Source organism: Pterocles gutturalis, unplaced genomic scaffold (genome assembly GCF_000699245.1).
Source record: "Pterocles gutturalis isolate BGI_N339 unplaced genomic scaffold, ASM69924v1 scaffold30790, whole genome shotgun sequence".
Lineage (NCBI taxonomy): Eukaryota > Metazoa > Chordata > Aves > Pterocliformes > Pteroclidae > Pterocles > Pterocles gutturalis.
The window spans coordinates 6,690-26,861 of NW_010144367.1; the positions used below are offsets into that span (position 1 = coordinate 6,690).

Here is a 20,172-nt window from a genome sequence, read left to right on the forward strand (position 1 = left end):
AGGGACCTAAAAAATCATCGAGTCCCCCCCCCTGCCATGGGCAGGGACACCTCCCACTAGCCCAGGTTGCTCAAAGCCTCATGCAGTCACAGTAGAACCTGGAGGAACATTGCAGTGGGGATTGATGTGGGAAGTACAGACTAACTTTGGAGACAGCTTTGATGAGCTTTTAAAGTGATCAGATGATGTTAGGGATCCAGGACATGTCCAGGGCTGCTTCTGCGTGTTCTTCTGATGGACCCACAGCATATCATATGCAGTGAGCCAGAGATACAGAGAGGGAGAGACTGGACCACGTCACTCCCTGGCTGCCAGGAGGGTGAGGGACTCAGTTCTGCACCTGTTCAGTGGATATTCAGATATGATTTGTGCATCATGAGCTATAAAGGCAAGCCAAGGCTGTAAGTATTGGTCTCAAGTGAAACTTGAGTTGTCTCAGCAAAATTCTCTCCCCTCCTTTGAATGTCGTTGCTAAGAATGCTGTCCATCTGGCTCAGGACATCACCTGGCTTTGAGCTGCTGCTCTTTGTCCTGTTTAGCAAATCCTGTGTGCTGAGAAACAATTCCTCAAAGTCATATCTGGCTTTGGGTTTCCATGGAAGTGACGCTTTTACCTACCTGGAGGCTTAGAACAAGCACGAAGCTGTCTGTGCTTATTGTTGGCAGCTTTTCTAGGGTGGGATGAGAGTCATGTAAGCAGACTCCCGTGGCTAACGCTAGCTACAAAAACTGGCAGTTCTGTTGTGTGTCACCTCTAAGGTACATATTTGTGCAGAGCAACACTAAGTGTTTAGGTTTGCAATCTTTTCTCTTGAACAGGAATTTTGAAATGACAAGGGTATTTCTCAGCATTGATTCATGAAAACCATGAGCTTTTCTTCCTCCACACGGTGATTGGGATCTAAAAGGTTTAGGCTGCATGAGAAAGATGATTCGATCAGGACAAGGGATTTATAAACTGCTGATTATATATATTTATAAACTGAAACAAGAGGATATGTTAATCAAGATCGATTTTCTACCGATTTTAGCCTTGCTCCTATCTGTCTACATGGTGCAGTTAGTTAAGGTCAGCATTGTCTAATGTTAGCCGTATAAAAGCTCAACATTAAATCTAGTCAGATATATGGGTTTTCTCCTGCAGGAAACAGAGAGACATATCCCATATGTCCTGCAGGTGTTTCTCTGGGGTTTGAATCAACCTGTGATTTCCCCATTGTTCATGGAGAGAAAATTTAGAACAGACGCTCGGGATCTCAGCTATAGGTGGACCAAGTCTGCTTATCCACAGAGACATAGATACAATTTTCAGATATATCTAAATTACTTGTGTGTTTAATATCATTGCAAGTTGTATGCAAATATTGTCTTGGAAATAAATTTTTCCCTGGGTTTACAGTCTTTTAAAGCTGGAATAACTCAAGTTTATAGCAGCATTGGCATTCATAATCTTACCCAAAGTCGTTAAGCCCTTTTCTGCATAAGCAGAGCCCCAAGACTTACCTGAGAAATGATAGATCTTATTATGTTATTGCAGATGTTTTAAATCATAATCCGTCATGAAGATTGTCCTTTTTTTTATGTCTTCTATCATTTTAAACTTGCACATTCATACTCTTATGCCAGATAGCTTTTTCATTTGAATTTAAAAGGTACCTTGTTCTCTGCAGTACATTTCAATTCAACAAATATAAACCAAGAGCTTTTTTTGTTGTGTTTTTTTCATTCTCTTTTTTGGTATTGTTCCCAAAGTTATTTTAACTACCATTTGATCCTGTGTACATCTCAGTTGTTATGTGCACCTACAGAGAAAACATGGTTCATATCACTCCTGACCTCTGACTGATGGCTTTTTGGCAAATTCAGTGTGATTGACAGCAAAGGTCTAATTCTGTCATCTCATTTTTTTTCCCTGATTCATCTGTAGAGACATTGGAAATGACACCCTCTCTCCATTCCTTCATTTTAAAAGACATTGTCTAATCCTTTGTAGCTTTGTCTAACTTCATTAGGACAGAGGCAATCAAGTCTGATCACATAATGATGAGAACCACTGAACGGTGGGTACCTAACGTTAAGCATCTAATCTAAACTCTGTGTCTAATTTCTCCCTCTAGCGCTTGAGGACATGGGTTATCCCATGGCATTTCCTAGGAAGGGATGAGATGACCGTTGGATGGCTGATATGGCCTCTGCAGGGAACCTGATAGGCTGCTTTGGACTAGACTCCCCACATTTCCATGGCAAAACTTAGGTGAGATAAATCCCAACCTTTTGCTTATGCAAAAGAGAGCTACAATGAGTAGATAAAAACAAAACAAAAATGCAGAATCATATTCATTTTGCACCCTCCAAAAATTCTCATTTACTTGAAAAACATCTTAATCTCTCTCTCTCGAGCCAACATTCTTTTACTCAATTCCTTTTGTCCTTTTTTCTATGCTGCTTTTGAAACTGGAACAAAAACAGAATAAAATGGGGAGAGGGATGAGCAGATGGCAGCAGATAAGCAGAAGACATTATCATTGCTATGGAGAACCCAAAAATGAACCAGACCCAATATTTATTTACTACAAAGCTCATTTAAAAGGAAACAAGCAGCTGAGTGCATCTGTTATGGAGGTTTGTTCACTGAGGGCCCTCAGCCTGCTCAGGTGCTCGGTCCAAATGTGCCTTCGTATCACAAAGGCAGAATTGCTGGGAAACCTTCTCATTTACGTGGAATTGTGCCAATTATTTGCACAGCTCACCCTGAAGTCACAGAAAAGGGGAGAGGTCAGCCAATGCTCCTGCTCTCTGTGCCCATCAGGGGAGCCTCCAGCCCTGTTTGATATTCATTTTACTCTTTTGTATTGGACAACAGAAGGTCCAAGGCAGAAACCAGCACTGGGTTATCCCATTTCCTCAGATGAAAGTTGATTTTACATTAGTATTTACGAGTGCACCCTTCCTGTTAGCAGGCTCTGGCAATGTTCAGGGCTATAACTGACTGAAGAAACAGGTGGCTTTCTGGACATACCGCTTATTTAAAGCTTGGGTTTGCTTTAGACCTTTGAGATTTGATTGCAACTGTGGTGTCATGATGTATTTGGACAAAGTTGAGAGACAGGCTGAGAGAGTTGGGCTTGTTTAGCTTAGTGAAGAGAAGGCTCCGGGGAGACCTTACAACAGCCTTCCAGTGCTGAAAGGGGGCTACAGGAGAGATGGGGAGGGACTCTGCATCAGGGGGTGGAGTGACAGGACAAGGGATAATGTGTATAAGCTGAAAGATTAGATATTAAGAGGAATTTTTTTCCTGTGCGGGTGGTGAGGCAGTGGCCCAGGTTGCCCAGAGAAGCTGTGGATGCCCCATCCCTGGAGGGGTTCAAGGCCAGGCTGGATGAGGCTTTGGGCAACCTGGGCTAGTGGGAGGTGTCCCTGCCCATGGCAGGGGGTTGGAACTAGATGATCTTTAAGGTCCCTTCCAACCCAAACCCTTCTGTGATTCCATGATTCTATTCACCCTGCTGCTCCGAAGGATACCTCCCCACCACACTATGGGGCACCCCAGGTCATGTACGTCCAGTGATACCAGTGCACACTGTGTTGAGGTCCTTAGGTTGAAAACCCACTGCCAGCCCGTGGCTTGTGGAGTTCCTATACCTCCACTTCCCCAGAAATTTGCATCTTTTTCTTGTAAATATTTCTTGGTACACTATGATTGCAATATCAGAAGATCTAATGAGAAATTTGTCCTAGAGTTTGACAGCTCTGCTTTTAGCGTGAGAAAACAAATAGAGTTTACAAAAGGTGCCTAATTAAGGGGAACATGTGATGTTAAGAAGGGAGGAATTATCTGTATTTATGTAGGATTCAGGTCTCAGAAATGTAACGTGCAGGAAGGGGAAACGAAGATAAGGGAAAATGGAGGATTTGCCAAAATCCAGGGTTCAGTAAGCTTCAGGGCACCAGAGATGTGGCAGTAATAACTGCAGGCCAAGTGATGTGAAAATGGACAAATGAAGAAACTGTGTTTGTCGAGTGACACCATGTTCCAGGTTGTACTATGGCATGAAGTGATGAAATAGTGAAAATAGGAAATAGCATGAAACGCTAAGCAGAAATTGTACGGAAAGAATGATCTTGGGAGATCATGACTGAGGCAAAGAAAGTTTGGAAAATGTCTTGTCATGACTTGTCCCACAAGTTTCTCCGAGGTCTTACCACTTCAGCATCCCGTTTAGTGCAAGCTATAGCTGTCTGAAAGTCTCAGGTGTTTCCCGGTAACAGCAGGACAGATCAATAATAAAAATGGAACTAGAGATGTTCCCGTGGGCTCAGCAGCACGTCAAGAAGAGTAAATGATAAAAACTTCTATTGCTTTAATAGCTTCTGCTTGAAAAAATCAATTTCTGACCATGGAATATGATGACAGAGAAGCAGGACAGATTGCTACTCAGAGCAGACCTTCTCCTCTCCTTTAGAAGCTATTAGAGGGAGGGGCAAGAGAAGCAAGAGGGAAACAAAAGCGAACACCCCTTAGCGATGACTGACCTTATATCTCTTTGTATGAATTCAGGCTCCCATTAAAAGCCAATAAGAGGTTTTCTCCCACTAAGATCAAAGAGCTAAAACCTCACCTATGGCACAAACTTTCACACATGTTTCTGGGCCTGAAGTGTCTGTCTGAAAGAGATGAGAGGCAAAAAGAAATTAAGAAAGAGGAAAAACCTTAAGAGCTAGACATTGGCAACAAATTGCTTGGAATGGAGTTATCTCTTTGCATTTATTCAGTTCACCTGTTCGGTGTTTAACTCCTACCCAGATCAAATACCTTTTATAAAGAAAATGTTCTGGTTTTGTCTCAGTTCCTCTAACTCCTCACTTCTCTTCTGATATGTCATGAATAAGTCATGTCATTCCTCTGCAAGGCCCTTTACTGGTTGGTATAACCCAGTCTGCAAAGTCATTTTGGCTCATCTCTCTTCCACATCATTCCCAAATAATGAGGAAATTGAATTAGAAGTTTTCATGTGTTTGTTCCTGTTCCAGAAAGTCTATCCCAATTAATAAATTGTGTGTGTAGTGTTCTACTTCAGAAGAACATCTCTCCATTTTTCCCAAGGACCAGTGATGAACATAAATATTCACTGAGGAGCAGAGTTAGACCCCTTGTGTAGGGCTATGAGGATCCTGGAGGCACAGGAAGAAGACTTGGAGACAAAAAAGTCCTTGTCTCCTGATCAGTAACAGCACTGTCAAGTTGCTGTTACTTGTCAATCCAACTAAAAAAAGATAAGAGTGCTGAGGGACGGGAAGAGGAGAGGAGAATGATTCTTTCCTCAGGAGAAATTGAATTAATTAGTAAGATCTGAATATCCAAAAACTGAATTAAAACCAGGAATACTTGGGCATTTCCATCATGAGTTGAAAGGTTTGGGGGTTTTTTGGTTTTTGTTTTGCCTTTTTTTTAATGCTACAAAGAAATGTATGGGATTTCTTAGTGAAAAATTGTCTTAGAATTTAGCCAGTCCTGCTTTTTTTTCATTGAGAGGGATTTCCTTCCCTCTGTCATTGCTAACCAGAGGAGAGAGTTTCTGAATCACCGCGCAAGCAAGAAGAAGCCGCTTAGGATAGGTGTGAGCCTTGTACCAGATTTTGTAGAACTACATGAGCTAATCAGGAGGAAAGATGGGAGCATTCAGCTAATTGCTTACAACCATCAATTCCATTCCCATAATAGGCATGCCATCAAATGGTGCAGATTAGGAAATTAGAGAACTCTAAAGAAGCATTTGCTTAAACCAGAGCCAGCTGCTGAGACAGATGGTAAAGTCCTGTCCTACAGCAGACACGATACTAGAAAGATGCAAAAGGGTACGGAGGAAGTGCAATCTCTCCTCGTGCTTCGTGTAGATGATCATTAATTGGTGTGGCATGCTGCAAGAAAGTTTTCAAGGAATAGAGGCAGAGGTAGCATGTTAGGAAGATCCAAGTTTTATTATACACACATATATTGTGTATACATCAGTTTACGTTGACTTGAATGGCCCATCTTGTCTTCTTAACTTTAGAGTTGGGTAGAGTTTAGTGTGCTGCAGACCGACTGGTGTTGATTTTGGGAGAGACTTGCTGATCTTACTGGGGCTCAACCTGAAGCCACTTTTCACTTGTGTGGTCAATACATCTGCCAAGGGACAGAGCTCATATCTTGGGCTGGACCAAGAAATGTGGTGATTTGATTAAACAATTATGGCCCATCATGCTACATGTGAACTTTTAAGGTGCTGTTGCGGTAAAGCTTACTGAAAATTTAAGGGGCTTCACCCCTTGCCTTTCTGTAGTGTTTTATGCATTGACTGTTGTAAACACTGATATAAATGATATAAAGGTCTAGCCTCATGTTTACACTTGTAAGTTCCTTCTGTAAGCAGTGGCTTTGACATCACAGCATAGAATCATAGAATGGTTTGGGTTGGAAGGGACCTTAAAGATCATCAAGTTCCACCCCCCTGCCATGGGCAGGGACACCTCCCACTAGCCCAGGTTGCCCAAAGCCTCATCCAGCCTGGCCTTGAACCCCTCCAGGGATGGGGCATCCACAGCTTCTCTGGGCAACCTGGGCCACTGCCTCACCACCCGCACAGTGAAAAATTTCTTCCTAATGTCTAGTCTAAATCTCCCCTCTTTCAGCTTATACCCGTTACCCCTTGTCCTATCACTGCACTCCCTGATAAAGAGTGCCTCCCCAAAAGCTGACTGGTTAGTTCCCCATTCTGGTTCTCTGGCAGTAGCTATAGTTCCTTTACCGTGTATAAGAATTACTTCTGCACATTGTGTTTGCCAGTTCTAGAGAACTAACTTTATTTCCTTTTTCATTTCTGCACTGTTATTTTGCTCCCTTTGTACATCCATCCCCTCCTACCTGGCAGGGAGCCTTATGAAAAGGTCATCACCTTGTTCCCTTTACAACCTCACCTTTCAACTCCTTTGTCCTGATATCTACAAAGAGACAAGACAGCAGAAAAAGAGCTGGGCTGCTGAGATCCCTCTAATTGTCTCCCTGTGATGCTTTGCTCAGGACTCAGATACACTGTCGAGTTATTGCATCTTGGCAATTATTGTGCATCTGCCAAGCCATGGTAGTTTCCAACACGCCTGATTTACGCCTTTGGGAGCGTGCAGAGATTTCATTTAATTTACACTACAATGAAAACAGTTTAGCCTTGTTGCCTTACCTCCTCTTTGACACCCGCAGGGTCTCCAGGGATGACCCGGAGAGCAGTGTATCACTGCAGCTTCGGTAGCAGCATCTCATAAACAATATCCTGTACTCATGGGACCTGGTGCTTCTCCAGAGATTGTGCACCCCTGAAATGGGAGGCAGGGATTTTGTTCTGTGCTCCTGAGAGCACCCAGAAGAGGACCTCTGGTACATACAAGGCTCCCATTCACAAATGCATTTCTGAAGTAATGAGACCCTCTTGCACTTTCTAGTTGCCTTTGTATTTTCTAACTGTGGCCAAACAGGAGGCTCCATCGGAACATACAGAAATCCTTCTTTACTGTGAGGGTGACAAAGCACAGGAGCAGGTTACCCAGAGAGGTTGTGGAGTCTCCATCCTTGGAAGTTTGCAAGGATATACAAAAGCCAACTGGACATACTCCTGAGCAACCAGCTCTAGGGGACCCTGCTTGAGCAATGGGTTTGGACCAGATAACCTCCAGAGGTCCCTTCCAACCTCAACCACTCTGTGATTCTGTGAAAGCAGGAAGCTGAGTTCTGCTAAGACATGTTATGAGGTTCTTTGGGGTTATTGTTATCATAGATGAGAGTTAGTTGTGGCTTTGTCAAATGAAACCTTTTTTTTTGAGTGGAAAACCTCATCTCATCAAAACAGGTGTGGCTTTTAGGAGCAGATGCGCTGGTTTGACAGTTGTAACATTTTCTGATCAAAATGAAATAGAAACCCCACAAAAGGCAGATTATTTCCTGACTCTTAACCCATACCACCCTGCCGAGGGCATTCTGTTCACACCAGTTGAACCTCCTTCTTTCACAATGTAGAGAAGAGCCTGGAGCACAAACCTACTGGCAGTGGGATGCTTTCCAGTTCTCACTGGGAATCTCCTCCACCGTGCACTGCTAATTCTATGTTACTGAGTTACAAATGCCTGGTCTCATTTCTTGTTAATCCCCCTGGAATACAGTTTGAAAAGATTTAGCTTCAGTCTGATAGGAAATGGGGAAGTTTTTGGAAACCTTGTGAACCTTTAAAGGCTGGAGACACCATTTCCAAGTCTGGAAGCTCTGTCTTTTCTGATACCTCCACTTAGGTTTTGCGGCTTCAATGTACTTAATGAGTGCATCATTCTAGGGAGAAGTTGTGTTATAGAAAGTAGTGAGAAACACAAGTTAATTGGAAACTATTCTGGAAAACAGGATATAAAACTTCTGGTGCTTTGAACATTTTCCCTTCCCATTGACAGAAGATCAGACTTCATTACCAAAACCCTACTATTGGTGAGAAAACTGGGACACAGGGAGATCACAAGAACAGGGTGCTCTCCCGCTGGAGGTCTGGGACAGAGCTGGGGTTTAACGCTGTAACGTGAAAATCTCAGTTTAATACTTGAGACTAAAGTTTGCTGCCTGTCCGTTAGGTAACCTCAGAGTAAGAACTTCGCTTAATGAGGCACTTTTCCAAGTACTATTATGTTCGTCTCCAATATGGAAAGTAGCCTGGTAAGTAGTAGTAATTAGAAATGTTGTTTGCTCTGAGGGGCAACATCATCCATCACTTGAGACAAAGTTGTGATGGGGTAAAATCCATATCTTCTAACCTGGTCTTTTTTTCACCTTCCAGGCATTGAGTACAGACAGGAGCTTTATTAGAAAGGTTTGTTGACCATTTGTGTGAAATTACACATCAAAAAGTGACATGAGCAGCAAAGGGTGGTAGAAAAACTTCTCTGAGGAGTGAGTTTCCCTAAAATCAGGGACAATTTTTTTTTTAAATCTCAGTGATGCTGTATCATTGTGCTTCCCTCTACCTTAGTTTCTAAAGCATTAAGACTTCTTTGAAAAGCTGCAAGTAGGGCACTCTTGAGAGCAGTGAGGAGAAGAATTACAAAACAATCAAACAATTGTGAGGAATTGCACTTAAAAAAGAAGAAACAGGAGAAATATGAGGAAATTAAGCTGAAACAAGCACCCCTTACTTCACTGAGAATTAGAAGGAAAGAATCAAAACCACTGTGATAGCTAAAGGCATCCCCAAAGAGAAGGGAGGAGTCTTGAGAAGGAAATAGGAAGCAAAAAAGTTCAGAGAATGGGATCCATTGTAATGAAGAAGAAATAACAGAAATTACATAACACCTAAAGAAAAAAAAAAAGTACCGGGCAGTCGTGTTCTTGATTTGTTTGCACAAGATCTCTTATGATCCTGATATGAACCCTGGTAGAGAGAAATGCAAACAATGACCATGCAGAAAAAGCCTGGGGAACAGGAACCCACCAAACTGTGCTAAAGTTGACTACTTTGGGAGCAGCTGTTGAAGTGAAAAAAAAAAAATAAAAATGCCTCAGTAGTTTAGATCTGTTGTAAAGACAAATTACAGGGGCAAATTAGTGTCAAAATCTGTCACAGGGAATCAAGAAGAGAATTAAGCCAGGGGATAAGCTGCTGCTGATTTCAGTGCAGGGCAGGTCTATGGTTAGGATGATGTTCAGATGACTCAATTTTCAGAAATTCCTGGAGGTGCTGCTTGAATATTTTCATGACTCATAGCTGCATAATTGATGTACTCCTGTTTGCAGAAGTTTCGTTATTCCTGTGTGCAAAGAACCCCATTGCTGGGAACATTTGCAAAGCTCTTGGGTTTTACTGATTTAATTCTTCATCTAAGAAGCAAATTTTGCTTATTGTTCGTTCATTCTGGTTTATTGTACCAGCTTTCCAGGTGGGGACGGTAGAGAGTTTTGTGTGATAAATGACACTGACGGAATGTCACGGTGATGTGATGTGTGTGAGATGGACAGGGTAGGGACCAGTGGTCAGAGTGGGTACTGAGGAAATTCACAATGATGTGCTGTTGGATGTATTGCTTCTTTGTTATTTTTGCCTAACGAGCATCTATCTTGGCCTTTTAGAATACAAACCTCTTAGGGTAAAGTCTATCCTGGTCAGATTGTTGGTCCTGACAGTAAATAATGCCCTTACCTCCGTTCAGAGGTTGAGTCAACACAGTCAACTCCTACCAAGAACAAACCAGGTTCAGGCTGCCACTGAAATCTTTTTGAGGACAATGTGCGCTTCGCAGGCTAACTTTGAACAACAGATGAGTTCTAATAGTCATCCAAAGCAGAGCTGTCCAAACAGGTTATTGCCTTTCATCTAGAAAGGTCGGTTTGAGGTCCAGCAGGGACAGGAGGCAGAGATGCCTTACGAAGTGAGAGGTGCTTTGCTTGGTATAGACTGGACAGCCGCCTCCCAATCCCACACGGGCCAGGAAGTGCAGAATGCCAAAGAACCATGTGAACTTTACAGTTTTGTCAGTTTTGGCTGATGGAGAGAGTCATCCTTATGTTGATTAAGGCTCTTTTCAGCCTGTTGGAGGCCCTGGGCACTCAGCTTCCTTTAGAGTCCAGGAAATCCTCCTGCCTTTGAGTATACATGTTAAAACAGGTCATACAGGTTGGCGGTATCTGGTTTTTCTCCCCTCATAGCCAAATTTTGAAGTGCTTGTTTCTCAAACAAGAGTGCAGTAAATTTCCCAGGAATCACATTTGATCAGGGCTCTGCTCCTAGGCGAGGTCTGGGTTTGACAACTGCATTAAGTTCCCAGATATCCTACTCTGCCTGTATAATGTGAAATGATCACTTATCCCTGTCTTGGCTTCTTTCATGCTAAGTGAAAGATGTAAATGCTTCTTTGCTCTGTTTAGATGAAAAATTTTCCAGGAACAAAGGCAGTATGACAATAACACTCTCAAAAAAGTATTGATGCAGTGCCAACAACCGAAGGTCTGTCCAACTGGCATTATGGTAGCATTAGAAGAGATGTTTTGTGGGCACCTCCATATTAAAATGTACTTGGTTTTGAGGTCTGAACTTTATAACCCAATGGATTCCTCCCATTTATGCATTTTGTGTAATATGAACGCATTGTAACAGGGAAAACGTATGAGAATTTTACTCTAACTGTTACAAGAAATGTGCCCTGACATTTGAATCAGCAAAAGGCAGACATTTGTTTAACAGCAAGTTGAACATTTCTTTTTAAATCATTTCTTTTCTCTTTTCTTCCAGGGAATGTGACCAGGAATTGTACAAGCCAGGGCTGGACGGATGTGTACCCGGCACCGTATGCCGTAGCTTGTGGATATGATTCCAACAGCACTCCAGGGGAAGAGGTTCGTAAACCTGGATGTAGATATCGAGATTTGCCAGGGATCGATATCAGAATCACGTAATCTTCCCATGCCCAAATTTTTCCATTCCCAGTCTGATTCCTCAAGAAGGAAGGAACCTATTCAGGATCCCTGGAAGCAGAGATCAAGTGTCTGGTCAAAGAGTTGATCCTCCCTTCCATTTCCAGGGGGGTGGCAGGAAATCAGCACCTGAGAAGATCAGACCAGTGTCTCTGTGATGCCCGTGCAAAACTTCAGGTGCTTGATTTTCCATGTTCAACTTTGAAACAAGCTTTCCAGATTTGTGTTTATCCTTAAATAGGTAATGGTGATTCCAGTATTTCCAGGCCAACATAAGCATCAAAGGGGATAAAACGACATAACTCACTTGCCACTGTTGCTGCTCTGCTGATCCCAGACAGCTAAAGATCTAGAAAACTGTAGGGAACACACACATTTTCCTGCAATGTTGCTAAATTTTGTAGGGATATCTGCAAGATTTCTGGGATACTGCCTGTATGTAAATCACTAGTTACTGACTTGGGTATAATTAGCTTTATAGAGTATGGTCACTACACGGGAAGAAGTTTGTTATTGGTTTGCTGCATTCTGAGACATGAAAGATAAAGTCTAAAAGTATAACAAAAGTTGTTAGAGGTGAGATTCATCTCACCTAACGAGAAGTTCAACATCTAAGCTAAACTAGTCATCTATAGCTGTCCCATGGTCAAGAAAAAAAGCTTATGCTAGAAAAGAATTATATTTCACTGCAACCATATGTTTATTTTAAACCTATGCCCACGCTTTTTTTTTTTTCCTGCTGTATGACAGTGTTTGTGAATGTTGGACATAGGAATCTCATTAATGAACAAGTATGTATGGTGAGAGGTCTTTGTGTATGGTAACACATTACCAAGGCACTCAAAGAGTTAATGGAGAATCTGAACAGCACCGAGCCATCCTTAAGAGGGAAAAAAAATACAAAAAAATAGCAAAGGGAAAGTTGCACCAAGAATTTTAGGGCTCTACTGAAGAAAGTCTTGGTCTGCCTTCAAGATCAGCCACCACTTCACGTCCTCAAGTGTCCCCTTTCTCAGATCGAGCTGTGTGGCACCAGTAGCACATTGCGAAAGCCATTGTTACGGGTCTGCGTCGGGAAGGTCGTCCATCCAGAGCTCTGGTTTGTGTTCCAGCTGCACAGGGGATTTGGGAATTCCTGGGACATGCTTTGGCGACTCAATGGATTGTAGCGTTGCCAGAGTGCCGCGTTACCAAGAGAACATGTATTATGTTCTTTTAATTCTTTCTTAATTATTTTCTCTTGATTTCCGCGGTTTTGTCGTGCTGTTTAAGTCTAATTTGTGTGAAAGGTGGTTGAGGGGGGTGAACAAGCAGTACTAGCTTGTGAAGAAGAATAGATTTTTGTTGTTGTTGAATTGGCTGTCAGCTTGGGGAGGAAGAAATAAAGGAAACAGAAAAAAAAGGAGAACAGCAGGCTATATGGGACATGAGGTCCAGAACAGACTGATAACCTTCTATGCTTAAAAGACTTCATGCACTTTTAATGCCTACTGATCTCAAGTCAGAAATAACAAGAACATTATGAAAAATAAATAAGGGCTGTGTGTAAGGTTTTAGTTGTGAGTTCTGACAGTCCCTAAGAAGCAAATGATGTAGAAACCCAAGTAGTGCACTTATGATCTTTGTGGTGATAATGATTCCTTCTCCGACCTGACCTTTAAAACCATGTATTAGCAAATGGGGGAAAAAAAATGTTGTTTTGCTGTCCTGTTGCCAGAAGTGAAGCACAGTTTCTCCCTTTTGTGCCTCCATCTGGTCCGAAGGGACCTCTTTGCATATATTCTAGAGGGAGGCCAGATGACTTTAGGCTAGGTGACACGAACCCCAAACATGTTTGGGTGCAAGGCTACTGAAAGACTTGATATCAGTATTTCTGTTCTTTTTCTCCTACAAATGTAAATGTTTCACATTCTAATCTCAGTTACCAAGGGACAAATGCAGAAGTTACTGAACAGAAACCAAGGAAGCTAATTCTCTGTTAATCTCAGTTTAGCATCTACCTTAACTAATTGTTCTTATCATGTTCCTGTGAAATTAAACAGAAGCTTACAGAAGTTAGGGAGACAATGATGAAATTGCCTAATTTCATTCTGTACATTGGTCTAGGTCTACAGCTAGAAACCAGGCATCCTGGCATGCATGTCCTTCACTTCTCTAAATCCTTCTGTTTTTTCTAATAAGAATATTTTAGTAAGGCGAGCACTGTGTGAAATTCCAATTCCGTCTATGATCTTGAGTCAAATTCTCTGCTTTGATATCTGTAAAATAGGAAGTGATTGTCATTAGCAAGTGAAAATGAAGAGTGAGAAGTCATTTTGTGCTGTTTCCAGAACAGTGATGACCCCACATGCTGCATTAAAACTGCGTGCAGAGCCATCTCTCTGTATACAAGAAGGACTGGTTATCGTAAAATATTAGGGCAGGGAATTGCTTCTGTGCATAACTTGCTCCTGTGAATAACTCTAAGAACCAAAAGGCCCATACCTTGCTTACAATTCCCAGTCACCACCCCACGTCTGAAATCTTGTATGATATCTCTTAATTTGCTTTCCCTCATTTCCCCACTCTTCTAAATATAGTGTGGGACAACCTGTTCCTCAAACTCACTCCCCTACCACAAGTTCCCTCCTTCTGCTGGTCGGGTCTTTCCTGGAACACTTCTGCTCTGGTACTATTAAAAAAAAAAAAAAAAAAAACAAAACACAACAAACAAACAATCAAACAAAAACCCCACAAAACCAAAAAAAACCTGATAATTGAAAAAAAGGTGAAATCAACACAAAGGAACTTGACTGCTTTTATGAGAAAAGTCTCAGCTGCCTTTGGCCTGACCCCAAACTCAAACAAGACTATAGTTAGCTTTGGCTGGGATCTGCAAGACAGTGGGATAGAAAGGTGGAACCTCTGCTGTTCCTTACTGCGGTGCAAGTCCCTCTAAGCAGAGCAGATGAGCAAGGCTTCGGTATGACCATGCCATACTGAGTGACTCCATCACCAGAGCAGCCTCCTGGCATCATATGGGCGAGATCAGGTAAATACATTGGCCTGAAATCCTTGCTATGAGTTACGTATCCAGAGTTACTGACCCAAAGCCCTTAGTGATGTGGACTCATTGAATGGGGCTATAAAGACACCGTGTTTTTAGCCATCTCTGAGATCTGTCGTCTAAGAAGCAATATAGGTACGACCAGTGTAACCTTTGCACTCTCCGAAAGCTCTGTCTTAACACCCCTCCGAGCTGCCTTGTGCAAATGCTAGAGGATTACTCCTCATCTCAGCCTCACTGGTTCTCTGAAGTCCCTAGTACTTATCAAGGGCTACGAAAATAGCACATAAAAATGTCAACCCTTGCTGTTATTAAAGAGTGTTTTCACAAACAAGGTTGGATTTAGATTTTCTGTCTAAACTACTCTGCGGTTTTGGTTTTTCGGAGTTTTTTAATAGAAAATGGTAGCAAGGAGGTTAAACGAGGGTCAATCAAGGGCTGGAAAAAATAAGATTTTCCACAAAGTGAGTTAGATTATCATAAAAACTTGGGTGTTTCATTGATAAGACAAATGTCCAAATACCAACAGATATTTTGTCCTTTTTTTAAGATGAAAATCAAAATATATTCATTTAGCGTGTTGCTGGGGAGCCTTAGGAGAGATGGGGTTTTGTTGCCTTACTTCCTTGTTTTATTTAGACCAAGATTCCCTCTTGGCTTTAAGTCCTGTGGTGCTCCATGCTCAGATGTTCCCTCTGTGTTCTGCCAAAGAGAAAAGCCATGAACTGATTTCCAAATTAACATATATTGCTGAATTAACATATCTGTGATTTCAATGAGAACGTTTAATTTTTTGCTTGCTGAAACACAAGATCTAGCTTCCACAAAAGCAAACCAATTTCCAGACCAGTTCTGTCCTTAAACTTCTGTGATAAGATGAAGCTCATCACACTCACCACCTCAGAGCCAGTGTGTCAGTGGGCTGTTTAACTGAGCATTAGTCATTCTTGTTCCACAAGATTATATCCGTGTAGCTGTCTCTGCAAGTGTCAAATCAGACTCCTTCCTGCATGAACTTTTCCCTTGAGTAACCATAACCTGCTTTTGGAGTGATCCAAGCTCTACTGCAACCAGACACGTTCTTCTTATTCATACTGGTGGCATTTGAGTCATGTGCTCTACGGGATGTAATTTCAAAGCATGAAGGAGTTGGAGATTTGTGGAGTAGGATGGTTTCCTTGTCTCACCAAGAAAGTCAGTAAAAGCTCAATGATGGTGTATTTAGGAATGCATGTTGGCAGCTCTTTGAAAGCCCTGTTTTGTTTCTTTCTTTCACATCAGCAAACGGCATTTTACGGCACGGTCAAGACTGGCTACACCATTGGACATACCTTATCGCTCATCGCTCTCACGGCTGCTATGATCATTTTATGTCTCTTCAGGTAAGACCATGAGCAAAAAAAGGCATTGGGAAGGGGATGACTCAAAGGACATAGGAGATGTTTAAATTATAATCTATGAGTGTTACACACGGATGCAAAAGACTTCTGTCAAGTCTCAGTTGGACTGGGGAGGAAAGTTCCTCCATCTTTTGGTGCAACTGTTTTCTGGTATGTGATTTGTGGCCTTTGTGTGAGAGTTATAACCCCGATCCAATTATTTAGGTGGGATTTGTCTCAGTAAGTGCTGATTGTTGCATGATGGACCTCTGTATTAGGGCCCATTATCCCATAATCTTATTGTAGTCCACAGAGACCTAGTCATTATGGAATATATAGATACTACAGCATGATGCATTTCCACTGAAGGAGGTATTCAAAATGGGACAGGTGAATCACACCCCAAAACTACCTCCCAAAGTCTATTTCAGAGATGCTGACATAGACACCCAGAGCTATTTCAGACATGTTGGAGCTTCTGAGATGTACACAAGGTTAGCAGATATGATGCAGAACATTCGGGAAACCCAGGCCCTTATGGATTGATGGGCAGGTACTCTAGAGCATGTCAAATGTCATTAGATGCCTAGATTGCAGCAAATGAATTAACCCTCAGTCTCTATGGTTTATAATACATTCAGGCATCTGAGTGCCTCCAATGAAGAAGTCTGCAGACAAGGCAATCTGTTATAATCTTGTTTGTGTGTAGGGAGAACAGCAAAAAGCAGACCTCCACGAGATGGAAGAACCTCCTAAATCTGATTCCATCTCCTCATGCCACTCTCCAGTGGCTTTCCTAAAATGCATTAGATGGTTGTCCAATTTATGGCAGTCTGCTCTAGACATCATTGCCAAAGAAAGCCCTAGGAGGCAGCAGATGTTCCAGGGTCACTCTCACACTTATGCCAGGACTGGCCTCACCCTTCAAGATTTTTGCACTTCTCAACACAGACGCTCTCTCCACTCTTCTTACAAGGAAAGAGAGGGAAATTATCTCATCTCAGCAAGGTACACGGTGCCAGCCGAGCTGGTGAAGCTGTCAGAGTTCACGCTCTTCGTTTGTGGGAAACAGCGTAATTTGACTTGCCTTCACCTGCAAGTACAGAGGACTCAGCTTGGTCGCATTATTGTGCCGTCTTTGTCAGAGGTTAGGAGCAGAAACTTGCCAATGCACAGTGACTCATTAGGAGGGGGTAATTGGATCATGCTGCTGAGTGAGGTCTGGTGTGGTTCTGATGACTGTGCAAAGTGCCCCTTTCCAGAGTATTCGGCTTTTCACTTTAGCTAAAGTCTCACTTGGAAAAAAAAAAGACCTGCTTGATCAAAATTCACCTTCAAAATATTAGTGGGCAAGGGACAGGAAAACCCTGGTTCTGAATACCATTAATAACTAGTCATTTTTAAGTGGAAATTTAGTTCATACGTTTTAATTTTGGCAGCAGCTGCTAAGAATTTATTTCTCTTCCTGAAGAAACGTTTCACTTTGGGAAAAGTTATTGCAGTGCAAACATTCTGCAGCAAACAGACCTTTATCGTGGGTGCAGTTTGCTCAGTCAAAAATATTTATTTTCCAGCGGAGAGCAGAGTGATGGACCTGTTTTCTGTCATTTTGTATTTTGACCTTTTTTTTTTTTTTCTGAGAATTGGGAAAGCAGCAGTACTGCTGCAGATGTATGGATTGCCACATGTTTTGTGGATTTCAAAAGGCTTAAGTGGATTTGTGATGATTCACATCAGAACATAGTCTGTCTGAGGGTTTCTAATATTTAATTCTAAGTCTATATCTTGGCAGAAGAAACATAAATAGATAAATAATGCTTTGGAGAAGCCTTCCTATTCAGAAATGCTTCATCTCTTCCCAACAGAAAACTACACTGTACTCGAAATTATATTCATATGCACCTCTTCATGTCCTTCATAATGAGAGCCATCGCGGTCTTCATAAAAGATGTCATCCTATTTGAAAGCGGAGAATCCGAACACTGCTTCGCGAGCTCAGTAAGTAGCCGCGCACGTTGAAGTTTCCACCTTATTCTGTGGAAACAATACTTATTCTCTTGAACAATGCTCCAAAAAAATCACCTTGCAAATGCACGTGAGACAGCACTTTGGGAAGATTTCAATTTTTTTCTCATTTGAAAGAAACAAAAGCATGATTGCTGCAGCTTAATTTGTATGGAAAAGACATTAAAAAAATTAGCAGGATCAAAGGTTTATAGTCCCTCCTGAGGTCAAACCCATAACTGGGACTTTACAAGATTTTGGGGCTCCTGTCCATCCTGTGTCCATCTCCCAGTCCCATGCTAATTTCTTGGATATTCTGGTCAATGAAGACTTGCAGTCTTGTGTTTAGGGATTCAATAAGACCTTCCCTTTCAGTGGGGCTGGGAGTCAGATCCAGATTCGTATAACTAACCTTAGGTATCTACAGGGTAAGTTCCTATACATGAGCTATGTTTTAAAGTGCAACCACAGTCAGCTGAGCTCTAATGAATACACTCTCTGCAGTCTGTTCACCTCGCTTGGAAGAAGGCACCTGCATTTGGATGGCTCGCTGGGCTCCACCGATTGCAGCAACCAGATCTGTGCAGGAGTTTAGGCAGGAAATCCATGTGTAGACATCATTGTCTTATTTTTCATCTATATCCCAAGCTAGCTGTCTGCAACTGTGAGATTTCCCCACTGGGATGATAAGTGAGGGGAATAAAGGACTTGGGATTTCTTTTTTTTTTTTTTCACTTTGAAACTCGGTGTTATCAGCTGGAGCAAACATTAATGAGGGAACAGAGCTGTTTGTCTAAAGGCCATACTGATGTAAGAGGACACTAGTCATGAATAAATTTAGGCAGGAAATTGAAATCACCAAAGTAAAGAGATGTAATCAAAAGCCATCCAAAAAAAAAAAAAATTCATAAGCGACTTGGTAATAGCAGGGGACTGGGCACAGCAGTCCAGCAGATCCCTCCTGGACCTGGTTTTTTACGTCATACAGCGCCAGAAAAAAGACTCTTTTTTCCCTTCCACCCACCCAATTTCTTCCTTGCCTTCTGGGTTTTCTGTATCCTTACCCTGAGTCCTATCCCTGCTGTTAATAATGACCTTTCTACTTGAGAACCTCTTGGTTGACCCCAAAGCTCAGCCTGCTCCCAGCTTTTCCCCCAGAACTCTCTTCAGCACAACACATTCCTCTTGCAGTCACCCTCTGGTTTGTTTTTTTTTAATTTTATTTTGTTGTTCGCTGGGATCTGTATTTTTTAGCAACAGGGTTTTATTGTGAAGATCCCTGAATGGTTAGAATGACATACAGACTGGAACAAACAATTGCCAGGGTGTCTGCTGCCACAGATAACTGCCAGCGCTAATTGGCAGAGGAGCCAGGAACCCGATGAGCCGTGGAGTTTGAACTAACCAACCTCCCACCCCTGCGGGAGTTTGCACTGGCTCGTGGCTGAGGCACGCCTGCAGAAAGCTGTGCGAGAAGTGTTTGCTTCAACTGTCCATCCAGAAACACTTTGAAAAATCTGTACTCGTCTTGGCCCAACATTTTGGACAACCTTTTAGGTCATAGAGAAAAACATAGCTACAGGAAGTGCAGTCAAAAATAGCTTCTCCTAATATTCACCAGTTTGCAGAAATAGTTGTAAAATCCGTTGTGTTTGTGTGCGTTTGGTTGGGTTAGGTTGGCTTGAGTTGGGTTAATTAATTGCTTTCTTTGTGCTTTGATCTTGCAGAATAAAGTTTTTACTTAGGAGACATGGGTACTATAGTTCATATACCCAGGGCATAATATACATTTTACTGAAGGTTTTGTGTTCCCACTGATAATGGCTAGATATGGCCTCGAGCTCATTCAGTCTGAGGAGGGATTTGAACAAACAGTTCAATTTACTGAAAGCTCTCACCATTATGCTGGTTTAGAAGAGGGCAAAACCAAAGCAATAACGGTGTTTTATTAGAAGAGAAAGTACTGCACTTAGTTCCTTTGAGGAAAAGAGGATAAAGGCACCCCCTTTTCCAGGACAGATTCAGGGTTATAAAATCCCAACAAGCTGAGACCTCTTCCAGCATTCCTGATGGAGCGACCAAACTCCTGGACAGGGCATTACATGTTGCAGTAAGAAAACTTAAAATTATGTTTTATGCACCATCCACACAAAAATATTTTAAGCTCTCCACCAACATTTGCATCAATGCTCAAATCAAGGAGGAACTCCACTATATATGAGTATATGTAATTGAAAAAATACTTTTGCTTCAGAGACCAGCTTCAAGCA

General features: G+C 42.0%; 1 protein-coding gene across 1 annotated transcript in view; it reads left to right on the forward strand.

The window, feature by feature from the left end:
- Positions 1-17,896, forward strand: part of LOC104470237 (vasoactive intestinal polypeptide receptor-like) — a gene marked incomplete at both ends in the record, with an annotated part of 21,664 nt that extends 3,768 nt beyond the window's left edge. Inside the window, 3 exons of the mRNA XM_010085084.1 lie at positions 11,292-11,395; positions 15,801-15,901; positions 17,764-17,896. Of these exons, the coding sequence (XP_010083386.1) occupies positions 11,292-11,395; positions 15,801-15,901; positions 17,764-17,896 (338 nt within the window). The remainder of the gene's footprint in view (positions 1-11,291; positions 11,396-15,800; positions 15,902-17,763) is intronic.
- Positions 17,897-20,172: the final 2,276 nt, after the last annotated feature.